This window comes from Thunnus maccoyii, chromosome 13, assembly GCF_910596095.1.
Source record: "Thunnus maccoyii chromosome 13, fThuMac1.1, whole genome shotgun sequence".
NCBI classification, from domain to species: domain Eukaryota; kingdom Metazoa; phylum Chordata; class Actinopteri; order Scombriformes; family Scombridae; genus Thunnus; species Thunnus maccoyii.
The window spans coordinates 16,156,892-16,177,337 of record NC_056545.1 but is presented as its reverse complement, the minus strand read 5'-3'; the positions used below and the strand labels follow the sequence as shown (position 1 = coordinate 16,177,337).

Genomic DNA, 20,446 nt, shown 5'->3' with positions numbered 1-20,446 from the left:
ATCTCCGTCGCACCCCTTTCTTGTGTCTCCTGCTCTCTTAATTTCCAGCCCCTCCGTCTCTGGGGAGACGGGCCTCGATGTGCCTGTGGAGTTTAAAGCCTCTAGAAAGTGGGACAACGACACAGATCACAAGTAAAGGTGACACAGATAGGATGGACATTGTGACATAGTGTAAAGGACCCCTGCCCTGCACCTGCCTTTGTTTTTAATTCCTTTCTCTCTCTACGGTATTTTCCAGCAGTCTGCTCTCCACGGCCTAGAAGCAGCAGATGTTACGGAGTTAAGCTGTAATCGTTCTGCTTTAGCTGTAGGCGACAGCTGTGCTGATATATTCTAAAACAGCGGCATCTCCTCCACTGTACCACCTCTCTCCCTGTTGGAAGAGTGATAGTTATTGGACCGAGCTTCACTGCAAAAATCCACTCCCTGCTCCAATACACCCTCGACTTTAATGCTGTTCATTTGCATCGATCTCTTTCTGTTCGCCTGATGAGTCACTTTCTTTTTCATCTGTTCACATCATTCTTTTTCTATCTCTTCTTTGTTCAACACCATCAGACTGACTTTATGCATCATCTCTCTGCATAGTCCTCCCACATTTCAGTTTCTCATCCCCATGCAGAGTTCTGTCTCCGTTTCCTAATTGGTCTGTCCATAACACATAATGCCACTCTGTAGACAGGCTTAGTGCCTCTCCAGCTTCCTAGTAGATGAGGGAGAATGTATTGGTTTATCCAGGATAACCATGGTGACCAGAGTGGCACAGTCAATGAACATACTCAGTAGAATGAACTCCATTAAATATGGTCAATACGCTGTCTTGTGTCTGTGTGAGTGTGTGAGAAAGACCGTGACACCCGGCAGACAGAGTATCTGCAGAGGAGTTTGAAAGACTAAAAATAATGCAGTACGTTTTTTGGTTCCAGCCTGCTCCATAATAGAAAGCAGCACAGTGAAGTGCTCTTTCCTAAGAATGCCTCAGTGCATTTAATATTTACTATGATGATGCTCGTACACTGAGTACTTAGCAATTAGCACTACGGTAGACTAAGCTTCTATTTATATATCACCAGCCATACAAAAAGCCGAAGATGCCATAGTTTCAATTTGTTTATTGTAATACATATATGGGTCATCAAAAATATCAACTCAATGGTTTCTGTAGAGGAACAGTGACTTCCCACTCCAGTCAGGACAACAGTGACCTTTTCTAACTTTTGTGATAACCAACAAACTCTTCAGGAAACACATTCAAGTCTTCATCTCAATTAAAACTAACATGGAACATTCTCACAACTGTAGTTGTATAATGTTGCTGACAATGTAGGAATTTAGGCTTATTGAATATTTGTAGTTCTGCAACTAATAATTAGTTTCATTATCGAGTAATCTGTCGATTATATTCATTTTATTAGTTGTTTGGTCTATAAAATATCAGAAAATGGTGAAACATATTGATCACTGTTTACCAAAGTCTAAGATGACTTCCTCAAATGTCTAATTTTGTCTCAATCAACAGTCTACAACCACAAGATATTCAGTTTACTATCATAGAGGTCTAAAATATTCACATTTGAGAAGGTGGAATCAGAGAATTTGGACAATGTTTTCAAAAAAAAATTACTCTAAACGATTAATCGGTTATCAAAATAGTTTAATTAATTTAATAGTTGACAACAAATCGATTAATCAACTAATCATTGCAGCTCTAAACATTTGCATCATTGTACTTTTAATTGTTAGAACAGCCTGAGAAACAGGTCAAAACATTGGTAGAAAATGAAATCAAATAGCTATTTGGTATTCATAAATAAATGGACTATATTACTCAGTATCCTGTTGAAACTTCTATTATCCACACCATTATTGTGGCATTTTGTGAAAACGAGCAGAATTTTATACAGTTCTGACCCTGTAGGCTGGTGTCAGACATCCACTGAGCACTGATGGCTGACCACATATAAGCAAGCTGTGGCTGCATTATGTTACAGCATGGTCTGTTGATGCTACTATTATTGGAAAAATTAGCTTCTCTGCCTCTTCTACAACACATTTTTTCCCCTGTGTAATTGCTGAATGCTGGTCAAAAACAGCTCTTGGTTAAAGCCAAAAACATTTAATTGAAGTTTTTTTGGGGAGTTTAAACTTTTTTTCTGGTATTTAGCTGTACTGGAAGCATTACTTCATCTATATTTTTCCATTTATCTGTGAAAGTTATTGCCATTGGTGATGCAAAAGCACATCATCAATACCTGTGCTCATCTATTTATAGTAAGAAATATTCAAATACATGCCCATACTGTAACTTGTGATTCTATGACAGCTGAAGTGGAAAAACCCAGAAGTTCACTATGAGGATACACAGGCGCTACAGTATGCTTGTATGATGACAATGATTACAGTCAGCGTATTGTGAATGTATGTGATTAAATGTGTAAGTATGAGACAATCCTTTTTTCCCAAGAACTCATCTCCTTGTCTCTTTGCAGATTGTTTATGTCGACATTTCTGCAAAATTGTCGGCACTGGCAGTAAACATTTTGCAGATAGTTGCAAAAAGAATGCTTTGTTGATATGTTAATACAATAAAAGCAATCAGCATCAAGCTAGTGCTAAGTATTTGCATATAATCGTATGAGAAATGGTTGCATTATAGTGCTGGTTATGACTGCGTGTGTCCGTGTACGCTTATGTGAGCATGCACACATCTTTGTTGGCACGGACATGTGCGTTTGCAGTTTGGATATCAGTGGCTCATTTAGAAATAAACTGATGCTCACATTCAGATAAGAGGCTTATCGTATAGTGAGACCATCTCATAATTAAAACTGAATATGAATAATCTCTAGAGGATATGTTTCATTAATGGAATGTAACTGCTGTGTTTACTCCGAAATTTATGTACGACATGTAACAAAGCCTATGTCACCCTGCAATAATGTCTCTGTCAGGCTATAAAAACAACAGCAATGAGCACGCGATCTGATAATCCGCCCATACAACATCACGAGTGAATCTAAAAGTCACTGTGCTGATGTGTTTGCCAAACACGCCAGTACAATACAATGACACAGCTAATATCCCAGAAAAGAGAAACAAGCTGCAACACAACTTTGTACCCCAAAATGAATTGATTAATTGATTTTTTTTTTTCCCTCTGCCCCCCCCTTGAGAAGCATCCAATTAAAAATGCAGGTCTGAGTGGAAGGCAACGGCAGCACATGAATCAGCTCGTACGAGGCAGGATTGATAAACAATAAGCTGTCAGGATGATAAAATATACCTTTAAAGTAAAGAAAGGTAAAGCTGGCACAAATGGGCGAAGCCTCGCAAACACGACTGCACATACACACACACACCTTGGGAAGTGATGAGACAGCCTTTACTTTTGAATTGAAGCTGCCAATCTTTGGTCAGCCCATAAAATTCCCCTCAGAATCACAGGTCTGAACCGTAAAGTTCCCCACGATAAAGGGAATATATGGCAGCCCCCGCCCTCTCTGCCCCCCCCCCCCTCCCCAAACTCCATCCCCTCCCTCTCTCTCTCTCCCTCTCTCTCACAGGGAGATTGCTGTGGATGGCCCGTCCCCTTTGATGTGAGTAGAGCGAGGGCTTAACTCTGCTCTGGCCTGGCTGTCTGGCTCCGATTGCAGGAGGTATTACCATGCTAACTCTTTAAGGTAAGCCAGTGCTCCGTCACCTCTGGACCACAGGGGGCTCCTGGGTTAACACGGAGAGATTGTGGCAGGAAGGAGAAATTGGGGTGTAGGAGTAAAGGGGAGTTTGTGTATGTTTACACAGTATCGAATCTAATTTATCTACCGTCGCTGAAGTGTCCTTGTCATTATTAAAACAACAAACGAGCGTCCAAACAAACTGCCAGCAGTGGGAGGGGATTGAAGAAGTGGATTACATGTTATTACCCTCTTTTCCGGTGACATCTCAGGATGATTAAGGAGGAATTAAGTTGCTTCATCTCTGACTTCACCATTTTTATAGCACAATACTTTATTTACCCCGCATCCTACTTCTCTCCTGGAAACATCTGTATGCGCACAAGACATGATTGGTTATTACTCCAGTTGATCCAGAAAAAAAAATATATAGAGTCTGCTTCTAAATATCTTTAGAAGCAGACTCAACTCCCATACGGCCAGCAGCACACGCACGCACATGTGATGACATGAAAAACCTCTTCTATGAATGTGTCTGGGGAAATGCTTGTGAAATGACATTTGGAGACGATGTAGCTGTCTTGATCTGTTGCCGAACAGAGCGTGTAAGGTCTCTCAGACTGGCGGAAGAGACGGAGGAGGTAGTAGCAGGCGGAGGGAAATGCAGACCAAAACACATCCTGAGAGGTATGCAGGAACCCTGGCACTCGGTGATAACGGTTTAACATTTTTTTTTTACATGTGTGGTTGGATACAAAAATCTATAATTCAGTTTTATTTACTGTTTCATGTTTAATGTTATTCCATTGCTCTCGTTCCTTCATATAAACCAACTTTCCTTCCTCATAATAGTGAATAAAAACGGATTAGTCTTCTGTTTTCCCGCACAAAAAAATAAGTTTGGGTTTATTTTGTTCCCTATTATTTACCACAGAAATCAATATTTCTTTTCTTGCAGCCCACATAGCCCCAGGTAACTTTCCATATACGTAAATTATACTGGACTTTCCAGCACTACAGCAGTTCCTGGGAGTTGTCCATATCAATTAGTTTGTGCAAGTTCCTAGTCAATGAATGTGAGTGTTGCTGATTCTGTTCAATACAAACCTGAAGCTTTCCAGGATTGCATGAGCTCAGATCAATGGTGGCTGACTGATTAGGTTAGGCAAAAGACTCATTTTACTCACTCTAACTTATGCGACATATTCATCTTGGCAATAAGCTAGGTTTATGTTAATAGCGATCTTTAATATTTATGTATCAGCGATCCTCCCTTCAGCCAAGATTCATCATCAGTCAGTGTGAGGATGAAGCATAACCTGTCTTTACAATATAGACAAATATACTCATCTCGGTTGCCCTAAATCTTGAGTGGTGCAGCACAAATCTGCCCCGGGGACGGATGATTTGCTCTGAGAATCGTTGCCTGACATGGTGTTAGTCACACACATTCAGAGAGAGAGAGAGAGAGAGAGAGAGAGAGGAGAGACAGAAAGACATTAGAGTGTGATAGATAGTTAGACAGGTGGGTCGTTAAGTAGCAGAAAGACAGAAATCATGTTTGTCTTATTTAAAAGGCCAACTGATTCATCCTTACTTTAATGTTTACTGTGGCATTTGGTCTAGTTCATTAAGAGATGTTTACCTCAGCCAGACCTCTAGGCTGAGTGTTCGAACCTAAGCAGGTGCTGAAAGTCTGTCAGAGGTCACCATCTGCTGCTTCTTGTGTGGTTGCATACGGCTCTTGCTATAACAAGACTGATTGCAGCGGTATTGATCTGGCCGGCTGAGAAATCGACCTAAAACATGTTTGACAATATCTTCTCCTCCTTCCCGCTCCGTCTCTTTCACACTATGCCCTCCGTCCTTTTCATCATTCTACAGTGTGGGCCGTTTTCCTTCACCTCAGCTCCCTGCCTCCTTTTACAAATCACTCTCTCACCTCTCCCCTCCTCATGCTATCGCTTTCGCCGCCATCACTCTTTTTCCCAGCACTCACCTTCGACCCCACCCTTGTCTGTCTGGATTTTTCCTCGGTTCACTTCTTGCCCCACTTTTTCTTGCGTTTCAGACCTCTGTGTTTTTCTCCTTCCTCGTTCTTGGCATGCCTTGCTTCTCCTATCCATCACATTTTCCTTCCTGCTCAAGCATCTGCATCTCCCACCATCCCCCCCGCCCCCCAAAACACCCCCTCCTTCACCCAACATTTCTGCCTCCTCCATTGTTCCCCTCACCTTTTCTGCTTTTCTGCATTTTTCCTTCAACTCTCTTCTTTCGACTCCAACTTCCTCGCCCTCACCACTTGCTCTTTCTTTTTTTAACCTTGTACCTCATCCTTTCTCCCCCTCCCTCCCTCCTTCCCTCCCAGGGTGATTAAGTGATGGTTGGGCTGGCACAGCTGGTGTAGTTGGGCAGGCAGCCCATCTTCATGACAGCTGTGCTGCAGTGTGGCTGCCAGATCCTTATTGGGGCAGTAGCACTGTAGTAATCATAACAACAACACAGGTCATACAGGCTTTTTGGGGGACTCACTGTATTATTAGGTAGGCATCTGCTTTGATGTGATTATCTCTTAGGCCATTATATCACTAAATAACAGGTGCAAGCAAAGGCGTGAAAATTCTGTCCTGCAAAACTCGTGAGCATGAAGATTTCTTTTCTCTCATTTTCCTTTTCTCGCTCTTTCACACATCCTCACATTGTTACAGCATTTACTTCACACTGCCTCTGCATGCACCTTTCATTAACTCACACCTGCATAACCAAATGAATGTCTTGTGCCGTATGGGGTGAGCTAACATTAGCTTATGAGCCAGTGGTGCCATCTGTTAAAATTGGACATTGGGGGGGGGGACGGTCTCAAAAGTCAGGGTTCTCTCACCCTCCCTGGTTTACGGGGAGGTCACACACACCAGGTGGAGAGTTGGACTGACTCATGAGTGAGCAGAAAGATCCGAGGTAAGCACCTTTTCTCGAAGCAGTAATTGAATTGTGCCAAGATGGAGCAGCAACTCGGTTATGAGCTTGGTGAGCTGTGCTAAACTTACTATTAGTCACAAGCCGTTGTCTACTTGGCGGGAGTTTTTCCTCTTCTCTGCACACTTGTGCATCGTCAGTTTTAGGTCATGTTGACAGCTTAGGAAGATTAATGCAGTCTTGGTTAAAGGGGGAGAGGGAGTTCAGAGGGTGCACTGTGGATGTCTTCACCCTTCCTCCCGCTCACTGCTGTTTGTTCAACTGCATGCCAAGCAACACTGGTCTTCATGTTTTAGTAGTCATCCTCTAATAGACCCTAACCCTCAACATTAACCGTGCTGACGCCTCCCAGCACAGATGCTGCAGGGACCAGTCTCCCATAAACACCACTTACATGGAACAGCAGCACACCCATAAACCAGCTCTATCAACAATGGCTATACCATCTCGACACTTTTATTTAAAGCTCACTATATTTAACGTTGTGTCTCTCAGCACATACTGCAGCTCTGAGTAGCCATTCTGGTCCATTCATATGATATCAACCTGCAATAATCTTTCCATAATTCAAAGGCAAATGTACCATACAACATGCCATAAATGATTCATTCTCAGCCACGATTCACTATTTGAATGATTACCGACATAAATCCAAGCTCGCTACAGAAAAGGAAAACTCACAATGGATTATTATAGAGCTACCTTGAGCCCATCATGTACAAATCATTTCTAATTTCCTGAACAAGAGGCAGTCACTATCAGGATTGGTTTAGGGTATGAAGAATGTATTCCCTTGGTATGTTAAAGATAACCAACATATTTGTTCCATTTTAATGAGTTTATGGTTTCATTTAAAGTCTTTGTAATTGTAAATAATGAGTATAATATAGCAATTCCAGGCTTGAATTCAATATGGCAAGGAAAAAAAATAGCTAAAACAAAATATGTAAAAGCCCATCCGAAGTATTGTGACTCACTCACTGTAAAAGAGGATCAGTGATGCCTAAAATATAAATGTAATGTCATGAAAATGACTGCTGGTTTGTGCAACGATGTAAAATATGATGCTGATTTACTTTAATATTAGAGCAAGTACACATTTCCAGCTCTGTAAAAGTTTGTCTCTGATAACTTTTTCAGTTGTGCTCCAGAAAACCTCCAAACTAGATCCAATAAAAAGGCGTCCTCTGGGATTCATCTGTACAGTGTCCCCAGCTGAGCAACTGATTGTTATGTAAGACTAAGTGTGACACACACACACACACACACACACGTGAATACACAAATGCCAACGTGTTATAATGAGACTCAAAGTGGAGACACAAACGAGCTGTGGCAGCAGACAAACAACACTTTCTCACATGTCCCTCATCTCCTGTTCTCTTACATCACTCCATCTTTACTTCCTCTCATCACTCTGAAGCGTGCATCAAACACAAACACCGGCTCCTACCAAATACAGGCTTCTTCTAATTTCAGCCATTTCATGCGTCAGTGTCTTTGTGGTGCACCTATGCGTGGGCTTTTGGGAAGCCAAGTCATTTTTGGCTTTTCCGTTTTTATTCAAGGGCTAATTTAGGAATTTAGTCAGGACTTGGATTTAGCATCAGTGAAAATTTTTCAGGATGCGCTTCATTAAACCCACTGGTGGGTCCTGTCTGATGTCCAGGCAGTCCATTTTTAATTTCCTCTCAATCGACTAATTGATTAATCAACTGACTGTGAACTAGACAGAGGCGCAGAAAAGAAGCAATGCAAAGATAAGACAGGATAAAAGATATATGCGAATATTCTATATGTGAATAGCTTTTTGCCTTTATTGCAACTTTAAAGTACAAATTTGCACTACTACTAAGCAGATGCATTAATGTTTAATTCATATGAAATAAATCTCCTTTTAAATAGAAAAATGCCCAAACAATGGCAAAGTCGCACAGCTTCAGTCCATTTTCACCTGGTTGTTCTGCTTATAAGGACAGTTCAGGTGGTCTTACATTGTGTGTGCTTGTATTAAAAGTGTATCATTTCAAATGGAGCGCTAACTTTAAGTGTAAGAACCAGTCAGAGGCAGATGGTCTCGTTAATGCAGTGATGTAGTTATGTAAGACCTGCTACTGCTGCCGCTCCTGTCTGTCTATACTGCGGTACAGAGAGAGAGAGGCGGAAAATGTAAAAGAGAGCTTGTGAGTAAGTCGGCGTGTGTCTGAATGTGTTTCTGTTTGAGCGATTATGTATGTGCGGACACACACGTTTTGGCATGTGTATAGGAATACTGTGGGACAGATGGGGATTGATGTGGTAAATCAGGAGGAATTGACTTGTTGTCCTGGGTTTGATGAACTCTTCTCCCTCTTTAACCCATCTCCTTCAATTCCCCACATGCTGGGTAACAGCTAATACAGACTCTAAACACTTTACTGCGCAGAGGTAGCGGAAAAGGAGAGACAGAAAAGAGCCTTAGAAGTCAAGTGATCAAAAAAAAGAGAGATTGTAAGGCAGTTTCGGTACATGCATTAATACACCAATACATTTTGGGATAGTCAAGAGCTCCATTTGAAATTTGTAATGCGGTGTAGACAAAACAACATAAATAATAAATGAAAAATGACTTAACTATGAGGTAACTGAATAACAAGTACAAACACTAGATTGTATGAGGTTGAATGTCAATGTGCAGCTTTTGTTAACTACAAAAGAGGTTCAGGGATCAGAATTTTGATATGAGTCCATTGAGGAAAAATGATCTGTGGTCCAAATTGCAGCTTCATTGGTCAAAAAATAACACTGATAAATTATTTGATATATCAATGTAAAGCCAATACAGACGTCGTAACAACATTAGGCCAACACAGACACCAACAAGTCCTCCGAACTTATCAGATGCCAAAACACTGCACAGCAGTTCATACTCTGGAGAGTTATCATGTGTCGATTCTTTTATTTTTCATCGCAATGAATACTACTGAAAAAACAGTAGAAATAGTGTTATAGTGATCTACCAGCAAGTGTGAGCTTTCATTTGTTTGATTGGCCAGTGTTGGACAACTCTGTGGTTTCTTGTCAGAGGCCTCTGCATTGGCACCAACCGGCAACTACCACGGCTTGAGGGTGAAGCAAATGTGGAAGTACTTTAAAATGCAATGCCACCGACGGATGCTAGCTACTGGCTCCAAAAAAATCCCTGGCTCCAAGTGTCAACTTTTTTATAGAAATACAAAATCAATAATTCTTTTCAACAAGTCATTATGGTCTCAATCACTAAATTTGGGCCCTCTAACAAGTGTGCTGGTGGTAATTTTGGAAATTATTGCGGCATTAATAAGATTTGAAGACTTGTAGTAGCTTTGATGTCTGCCGTGAGGACATTGATTGACAGCTGTGATTGACAGTTCGCTCGCCTGCGAGTCAGACTATTGTTGTAATATTTCAGTTTCAAGTTTAATGTTAATTGATTATGATACATGCCATGTTTGCACAATTTAACTAAAGTAGCTAATGTTAGCCCAAGTGTGCACCACTCTGTGTTGCCAGTAAGCTAGCATTTGCTTTGGTCTGAGGTAGCAGGTTGTGCTTCCTGATTGTGAAAGGCAACACCCTGCACTCCTTCTTTGGAAGGTCCTGGCTCCAAACGGAAAAGATAGCGCCGACCATAAGCAGCAACTCTGGACTTCAAACCGGCTCTAAAGCAAACCAATGGGGAACATCACACCTCACTACGTCCATCTTTATTCTTTATGCACAGTCTATGGTTGGCACCCCTGCTGTGTTGAAGGAGTGATCCTATTCAAAGGCTATGGACAGGGCGTTGGGGAACATGGCCTAAGGCATATGAACAAACAGCTAAGATTTCTGAAGGATTCTAATCATTATATTTCATGGTGAAGTGAAGTGTTAGAGAGTGGAGAAGGGCTAAAATCCTATTTTTTTCAGTGTTCTAGGCAGTTTTATTGAGGTTTTACATGATGTATCTTCAAATTGCAATTAGGACAAAGTGCATGACACTTGCTGCTTGACAATATAGTGTATCATACAGATACTTTTCATGCATATTTATGCATCTAATGTCCTGGGGACAGAAAAGGCACAGATTCGGCAGAATGGTCCTGTTGTCTGTCTTATGAGGACAGTCTCAGGACAGTCTCAGCGCACTGCACAGGGCATTCACACGTTGAAACTAACCAACACGGATATGATAGACAGCTCACAGGGAGTTTGTAAATGCTGCTAATTGGCATGCTGCCCATTTGACCCTTCCTAGAAGTGTTTGCAGTGGTTACTCAGCCACTTCAAAGGTGAAATCCTCTCGCATGAAGTGTTTACATTATTTGTCGACTCCTTGTAGAAACCGGTGGGGGGGGTGGGAGTGCGGGGGGCATTATGAGCCAGTATGGAGACATGTGTAAAATCCTATTTACTTATTTTTCTGTCTCTGCAAGTTCTGTTTCCATGGTAATATCCAGCATATTCCATTTATTTATGTTTGCAGGGTTGTTTATAATCAGGAGAAGAAGATGGATATCGAGAGCTTATCTAGAATAAAACCTGGAATGGGAGCTGTTGGCTACAGTATTGTACATGCATGCAAACACGCTTACAGAGAATGTGAGTGGCGCATATCAGGATAACTAGCATGTGATAGTAGAGGACGAGATTAAAAAAAAAAAGGAGGGAGGCAGGGTGAAGAAGGGGAAGAAAAAGAGAGTGAAAGGATGGACTGAGCCGTGTGATCTGCCGCGAGGAAAGCAGCAAGCCCATACTGCTGAGAGCTGCGGACCCCAAACGCCTTATCAGAAACCAAAACAGCTATCAATTATTCAACAGGTACAGAGCGAACCAGCTACAGAGGAGAAGACATGGGAGGAGAGGAGATTTGAGGGAAGAGGGGTGATAAAGGAGATATATCCTGCATGGGAGTTAGACACAAAGGATTTGAATTTTATTTTGTGTGTGTGTTTGGAAACGTGGTATGTGGTGCTTGTTCATCGACAGTGCAGCCATCACTTCAACAACTAATGCATCAGCAAGAGTGAACAAATATGGGACTTTTAGAGTATTAGATGAAAATATCAGTATCAATCTGATGTTTGATGCATTAAGTGCACATCTAGCCTGAAAAAAAAAAAGAAAAAAGTAGCCTACCCACAATTTAAAAGCTCACTAATTAATGTGTTGTAGCTCCTTTCTTAAACCCATTCATGACCAGAAATGCTAAACTGAAAACTTGTGCTTTTAGGGGGAGTTAAATGTTGGATTTATTTCTTGGCAAACAACATCTGGGTGCAGTAACTTCCCAAAGTCTTGTCAGTGTGCATGTACTGGAACTAAAACCAGCGCTCACCAACCTGTGACCACAGTCGCAAATTGTCATTTTTACATTTTTGCTTATTTACAAGTTAAACAAACAAGACACACTAGGTAAATAGGGCAACTTTCAAGGTGTTCCTAGGTGTATTTTTTTTTAACTTTGGACAGAGCCAGGCTAGCTCTTTCCCCTGCCTCCAGTCTTTATGCTAAGCTAAGCTAAACATGAGAACATGAATATTCATCTCCTCATCTTACTCCCAGAATGAAAGCAAATAAGCCTATTTATAAATTGTTAAACTAAATCTCTAAGTTTATGGCTTATAAGATAAGACATGCCAACATTAACATGAATAATAGCGGCTCATTCAATTGAGTCAGCAAAAGAGGAAGCTGCTGCATGTGACTGGTTCGTCCAACTGTCTCTCCATCTGGAGATAGAAAAATACTGAAGTTCCTGGGCCAGAGAGGGAGAAACTGACAAATCAGTCTGAGACACACACACACACACACACATACACACATACAAACACTCAATCAGCTCCTGTCAGCTCAGTTTTCACTCGCCACTGGCTTTGTCTCTCTGTGCATTCCTTTATCCTCCAGGTGAAGTATGTTTCCAAATAATCGCTCTTTTCTTCCTGTGTCCATCTCTTCTTCTCTGTCTCTACCTTGGTATACAGTATGTCTCCGACCTCCAGCTCTGACATTTACACTAACGATTCCTGAGGCTCACGCACACACACACACAGACACATACACACAAAATCCTTATGATCACCGCGCTATGTGCTCTTGCTATGTGATCACACACATTTGCGTCCCTTTCACTCAAAACCTTTCTCACACTCATACATACAGACGCACCTATGTCTCATACATACACACACACACGCACAAACGCATACGGTACATGCATAACTAGCCCTAGCTGTTGCTACATGAACCTGCAATCAGAGGTCTCCACAGGGCTCCTGATAGGGAGTAATGTCTCATTTGATTGAGCACTTTATTCACACAGGACCTTCCTGCTGTGTGTGCAGCCGGCTCTCAAGGTGAACTGCGGAGATTCATAAGCAAATTAGTGCACCATATTTACCAACAATTCAGCAACAACTTTACTGCCACAGCAACTAAACAAACATAGTATGAGTCTAATTAGAGGGAATTGAGGCATAAACATTTTCTGTTATGGCTTTTAACACTTTTTTTTTTGGCTTGAACAATGTAAAAATAGCACAGAGGAATGTTTCTTTTGCTTTAACTGATTCCATTGGCTTGCATATAACCTAGAAGCAATGATTGAAAATGCAAAACAGTGTGTTGGTACACAAAGATAAATATATGATAGAGCTTTTTTTTAAAGCAGGAAAGTTGGGATAAAACATACCACAGGGCCATTGTGAAATGCCATTTCATGCTCTGTGCAGCATAATTTGTAGCACTTGGTGTTTGTTTATTTAGCATCAAACCAATTGCTGCTCATTAAGTGTTTCATATTATCATTATTATTTTTTTTTTTTGCATAGTGTTTGTTCACCGGTTTATAAGCTCGGAGCTGTAAAACATCATTCCCTGTAATTATTTTGACACATTTATACACAGTGTATTGCGTTGTAAATGCTGCACACGTTCAGGAAAACTGTTGTACAACTTGATGATAAAATAGAATTCAGCGAGCAGACCACACTGAGCTCAGGATACAGCGGAAGAAAGAAGGAGTCTGTGAGTGACCTTGAGATCAGGCGGGAGGAGCGGTTACAAAGGTCATTGATATGCACAGCCATTGCACGGACGCTCACTGTGTGTGGCGATGCGTTTCATCCGATTCTCCACTGTGACTTGCATTACAGATGTTATTGATTATCATATGAATTCCATTCCAGTCATTAAATCCCAAGGTGATTTAGTTCTCTAACATAATATAACCACAGAATTCACAAAGTACCACATTCCCTGTATTGTCTTCCGAGTCTGTAAAATCTGCCCACTGCCTCAGGATGTCAGTACTGCAAGAACAAATTTGGATCAATCTCAGCACTCAATTACCCCACCATTTGGTGCTTCACGACCCGAATAAACATTTTGTCACTAATCCATATGTTATTATCATCCACAGAGGCTATCATAGATGCTAGTAGACACACACACACACACACACACATATACGGAGCAACACAAAAGAGCAACAGCAGCTTCTAATTGTTTGTAGACTTGACAATGACCTGCAGGCAAAATGTATGTGTGCCAACGCAACTGTCAGCTCAGAGAGAGAAAGTAAGGATGTGACATTACTCTTTGTCACAAAGTGTATATATTTATGACAGCAACTCTAAAAATAGATCAAATGAAATTCAAGATGTGAGAAAGCTCGTTTAAAGATCTCTCATTATTACTTGAAATACAGGTCAACATATAGTGTGCACTGCAATATTTCACTTGAATACTGCTGGAAGGTTTTATAATCCAGCCAGACTTTTATTCACTTTTGGGCTCAGAGAAAGCTATTGGCCCTCAGGCGAGGTTGAGGCTATAGTCTGAATGAACAGTGACTTGCAATTTTTACCATCATATATTGATATTGATCAGCGAATTTCAGCACAGAGCTAAAGTTAGTTATAGATTATCATGGCTGAAGGTAATATCACAGAACATTTCACTACCTAAGATATTGCAATTTTTTTTTTTTGCGGATTACAGTACAGTCATCGGAGAAACCAGGAGCGAAAGCGAGAGGATAAAATCATATTAAGAAGTAATGATAGGAAGAGAAGAAGAAGAGACCTAAGTCAGGCTTTTTACAAGTTCACAACTCAAAAACTGTTTTCACACATTTCCTGACATCTTTCCCCAAAAAATGTCAAGCAATGTGTCAAACTCACACATACAAACTCTATCTTCTTCCATATAAACTGACTTCATATGACACACAAACACCATCAAATCCACATACCTTACATACTGTTATGCAGGTATTGCAGTCTTCATAAACGATGTGTGTGCAGTAGAACAACACTTTATATGATTATGTTTAAATGTATTACAAACTGCATCAGCAAACAAGTTTAATTTAAGTACAAATAATAGTTTTGAACACTTTCTAACAACTGTTTTGCAAGTCTAAGTTCCCTTTTAAAAAAAATCTTGACAAGTGGTTCAAACCGTAGATTATATTGTCATCACTTTAACTCAAAATGCATTCAGCCAACAGTGTTTTCCAAATCGCTGTATTTGTTTCTCGCTCCATTTCTGCAGGCCATTTTGCAAATGCACTCATATCTCCAGAGTTTTCAGAAATATCTGCAAATTGAAAAACCTAAAGTTAAATTCCATAGCAGTGTGCTGCTTAACAGTCTCTTTCAGAAGTCTGCCCAGAATTCCTCAAAATGAGACAATTTGACTGCATATTTTCGACAATTTTAAAATTGTATGCCATAATGGTTTGAGATTATGCAGCAGCCCAGTTTGGAAGCAGAATGACAGAGCTGTTGCAGAGCCATTTTCCAATTCATGCTTTCAAAAACCTTAAGAAAGTTATTTGCGTTCATCTGTTTATCTGATCTACCACTGTCAGGACTCTAAAGCTTTGCCCATCAATATGTTTATTCTTAAATTTATCCTCTGCTGAGCTCAGCTGATCAGTGTAGGATTGTGTATCTGAATGAAATAATGGGCTTTCCTGTGCTTTATGAGTGTAATTGTGTATTTGATGCGGCAAAAAGCTTAACCACATCTGCAATTTTGTAAAAGGAAAAAGAAACTTTAGATGAATAGTGCTTCAATTTAGCAAAAATCAGTATGAGCTTGTGCTTTGTTGCCCAAGGACATCACCATATTCCTAGCACTTAGTCACATTGAAAAACATAAATTTATAATTAATACATCCGAACAAATTAACAGGTGTTAACTATAACACGATAGAATGTGCTGGAGAAATAACAGATTTAGCTAATCTAATTTTAAGGCTTGAGACGTTTTGTTCACACAGTGCCAGTGTGTACGTGACTGAGGAACTGTAGATAAAATAAGGAGACAACTGAGAAGTTGGAGACAGAGGCAAAGTCAAGTAAGGGAAAAAATCCAGCTTCAAACTGGCAGGGAAACAAAGCTTCGGCAGCCACCCAAACCAGCCAGCTAGTAGCCAATCAGCCTGCCAGGCCTCTCTCCTCTCTCAGACTGTGGCTGGCAGCAGGAACTGGCCAAGCAGAGAGGAAGAGAAAGAACGAGAGACAGACAAAGAGAGAAAGAGAGAGAGAGGGAGTTTCCATTACACAAAAACACTTATCCTCCTTCTCCTCACTCCCCCTCTTGTTTTATCCAAACGCTGAGAGATACAGTGGGTAAAGGTGACAGACATAGATAACTGTATCTCAGGCAGACTGCACAATTACTCTGAATTTTATTATTGTTACTGACAGCCACATATTTGTAGGAGGAGATACAAAGCAACGTGTCAGCCATCACCACCATATATGTGTGTGTATGTGTGGATGTGTGTGTGTGTGGGTGCTATCCATCTGAAATTACAGGAAGATTAAAATTAAAGCTTGTCTCCCTCTAGCCAGCAAGCTCCCTCTGTCTTTTGCACTGTCACACACACACGCACATGCACACGCACACGCACACACACACAATGACAGTACTAATCAGCCCTCTGTCAAGCCCATTAGGTCCCACCCTTAATGAGGAGATCGCCCAGCTTGTGCCCTGAATCGAGCCAACCAAGTGAGCTAATAGATAATGATGTGCATGGATGTATGCGTGTTGCTTCCCTCTTCGGTGTTGGGCAGCATTGAAATGACAAATGACAGACATCCAGCGTCTCTATTAAAGAGTGTTTTTCTATTATGTTTTCAGGGTTCAGCCAGCCGTGCACTACACTCATCACAAAACAGCATCCTGACAATCTGCCTTTCACTACAGCCCCACTGTATTTTTTTTTTTTTTTTTTTTTGGGGGGGGGGGTTGGCAGATTGGCAGATGAGTCACCACTTCACAAATGCTTCTCTTTAAAATGTGTGTTTGTGTGTGTGTGTGTGTGTGTGTGTGTGTGTGTGTGTGTGTGTGTGTGTGTGTGTGTGTATATGTGTGTGTGTGTGTGTGTGTGTGTGTGTATGTGTGTGCGTGTGTGTGTGTGCAAGCGCTTTCATATTTTGCTTCATATTTTCAGTTATGACTCAATGAGTTGAATATTTAACATGGAGCATCAATTTGTAAAATGGCTTTTTGAATTTTTGACAAAGAGTGATGTTAATTGAAGCTCCTCTTTGTCACACGCGCGCACGCTCGTGTATGCAGGCACAGAAGGATGCTGTTAAAGGGATTGGAGATTTCCTGTCAACACACACACACACACACACACACACAGGCAAGGTCATTGTGGTAAAACTTAATACCTTTTCTGACCACAAAAGAGCCACATGTCACTGTGACACAGCAAGGTGTTGGGCACGTGCTGTTTTTCTGTTGTTTACTCCTCCACTGGTTTTTATCCTCTGTGGGCCCTCGGACCTGGTGGGAGAGCCACTCTCTCCCCTGGTGCAGACACAAGTCAAAATATCCTGCTATTGGTAGGCTGTGCGCCTCAATCTGTCAGGCCAAATTTAACCACACACGCGCACACAAGCGCCCGCGCACACACACAAAAAAAGCCATGGGTGCGCGCACGTACAAAGTGTCAAATGTGTAAAACTTACAAAGTAGTAACAAAAAGCACAAATATGAACTTTTTCCTCATGATTTCTTTCTCTCGCGCGCTGCCTTTTCTATTTCCCCCCCCCCCCCCCCCCCCAGCAACAGCGCCAGCCATCCTCGTGCAAGTCCTACAAACTGCAGTGCGGCAGCGGTTCGCTATTTTAAGAATAATTTTTACATGAAGTGGATAAATATTTAATTCCCTCTCCAGTCCCGGCCGCCAGCGGATAAAGGACGGCTGGCAAGTTGTTCAGGCAGCACCGAGAAGCTCCCCCGCGACTGCCTTCAGCCAAAAAAATTGAAAAAACACTCCAAGAATTTGTACCAACTCACAGGAACACACACATCAACACTAATGAACCACACAGCCACACACGCTGCGCATCGCCAGTCATAAAAACAAGTGCATCCCAGTTTCTCTTACCTCGCCTGAACATATTGGCAGCGGCTGTTTGGACCGTCTAGTAGTGTCTGTGCTGAAGTAGCATCCTTGTGAGCGTCCAGTCCTGTGCTGCTGTTGCTGACTAAATTGCTATTTTGATTCCCTTTGACCGCTTGCAGGCAGGCAGGCAGGCAGGCAGGCTGTAGTCTGGTCTCCTCGGTGGCTGTTGTGTGAAGTGAAGACGGTTGGAGGAAGAGGAGGAGGTGGTGGTGGAGGAGGAAGAGGAGAAGGAGGGGGGGGGAGAGTCGGACGATGTTTTAAAAATTAAGGATGAAAATAGAAGCTCCTCCACCGGTAGAAACGAAGTTGTCCGCAGTTGCAATAAAAGAGGTGAGAAAAAAACACTTTGTCCCGTCCTGAGATGTGATTAAGTGATATTTCAACTCACCGCCATCTGGTGTTTATGAATAAATAACATGCATTCTTTGCTTTATTTGATGCCCCAAATGTAAACGAAATATGCTGTCAAAGTCAAGAGCAGCTTAAAAAAAAACAGGGGAAACTTATGTCCTCATCATCATCTTCCTCCTGTCGGCTTGTCAGATTGCAGGTCAGGTAGAGTCTAAAATGTGTGTGTGAGTGTGGATAGTCGGTGTGAGTCAGTGCCGTCTACTGTCTCTGTTACCAGAGAGCTCCGAGGCATGCAGCCGCTTCAATCCCCCTCCCACAGCGAGATGTGACTGATGAAAGCCAGCACAGCTCACTCTCTCTCTCTCTCTGTCTCTCTGTTTCTCCCACTCTCCCTTTCTCTCTCTCTCTCTCTCTCTCTCTCTCTCTCTCTCTCTCTGTCTCCCACTCTCCCTCTCTTCAAATTTAAAATGCTTTATTGGCATGACAGGGAAGAAGCCTATATGTTGATGAGGCAGTTAGAAGTTGTTCACTGACTCTTCCACGTCTGACCGTGTCTCTACAGCTCCTCTATCTCCCTCAGTTCAATTCAATTTCATTTCAACAATTCAGCATGCTTTATGGCCGTGAATGTTGCACAAACAATACTACCAAAGCTTCAATTACAATTCAATTATTCCCTTTCTCTTGATCCCTGAACCCTCTTCCTCCGCTTCTTGCGTTTACCCACTCACTCTCCCGCTGTCTCTCAAAATTCAAATTCACAACTGCCTTAATGGCATGGCCATAATTAAATTAAGTACTGTACTGCTAAAGCATGTTGTACAAGGTTTACAATGTTAGAATAATGATCCAGAATGTTAGAAAAAAACTTAACAAATGGTTTGTATGTTGCACACCACAATGAAAATAAATTGTTGCAAAGAAATCATTACCAAAAAAGAGTATGTAATGGTGATGGTTTGAGCTGGAAGGAAAGAGATGTAAAAATCAAAAAGAAGAGGCAGGTTTAGAAAGAGATCAGTATATTGATGTGCTTTATTCAGCTCATTGGAGGACAGTAAGGTCTGTACTGAATGGCAATTTTGAGGTACTTGTACTTTATCTACCATTTTATGCTACTTTATACTTCTACTACACCAAATTTCACAGAGAAATGTTGTATTTTTCACTCCTCTTAATTTTATTGTGTCGATATAAGGGCTGCAACTACTGATTCTTCTTGATTAATCAATTAATCGTTCAGTCTATGAAATGTTAAAAAATGGTTTCTTCAGTTTGTTTGTTTGTCTGACTAACAATCCAAAACCTTCAGATATTCATTTCATTGTCATATATGACAAACAAAAACAGCGAATTGTTGCAGAAAATATTTGGCATTTTTGCTTGAAAAGTGATTAAAATGATTATTTGATTGTCAAAAGTTCATCATCATTCATCTTGAAACATCATCATACTGCAATATAATATACATTATAATACATCTCTTTTAAAGGGGCCATTCTTTACAATGGGTACTTTTACTTTTGATACCTAAAAGTATATTCTATTGATAATCATTTTGTACTTTTATTTGAACAACAACATACAACTGTGTATGCAGGATTTTTACTTGTATTTTTACATTGCTGTATTACTAACTTGTACTTATGTAATGGATCTGACTTCTTCAACCACTGGTGTTCCCTCAGGCTGTGACATGCTCCGACATATGTTCCTGCTTGTTGGCCTATGGCAGTTTTTACCCAATTAAATGCTGAATTTTGTTTTGGTCTTAAGAGTGTGTCAAATATGTTTAAGTTGTATTTTGGTTTTAAAAAACTTGGTTCTTACATCTTTATACAGGCTGCAGTGTCACAGGAAGAGTTCTTCTGTCTTTCATTCTTATTTCTATATAATCCAATATCACAAATCACAAATTTGCTTCAGGGGGCGTTTCAACCTTTATAGCATTTCCTCTATCCCTTGATTCAAATAAGGAACCCTCCCCCACCCCCCCAAAAATAGAAGA

At 41.0% G+C, this 20,446-nt stretch overlaps 1 protein-coding gene across 1 annotated transcript in view; it reads right to left on the bottom strand.

The window, feature by feature from the left end:
- Positions 1 to 18,232, bottom strand: part of LOC121910743 (reticulon-4 receptor-like 1) — a 92,814-nt gene extending 74,582 nt beyond the window's left edge. Inside the window, exon 1 of the mRNA XM_042432046.1 lies at positions 18,070 to 18,232. Within this exon, the coding sequence (XP_042287980.1) occupies positions 18,070 to 18,082 (13 nt within the window). The 5' untranslated portion in view covers positions 18,083 to 18,232. The remainder of the gene's footprint in view (positions 1 to 18,069) is intronic.
- Positions 18,233 to 20,446: the final 2,214 nt, after the last annotated feature.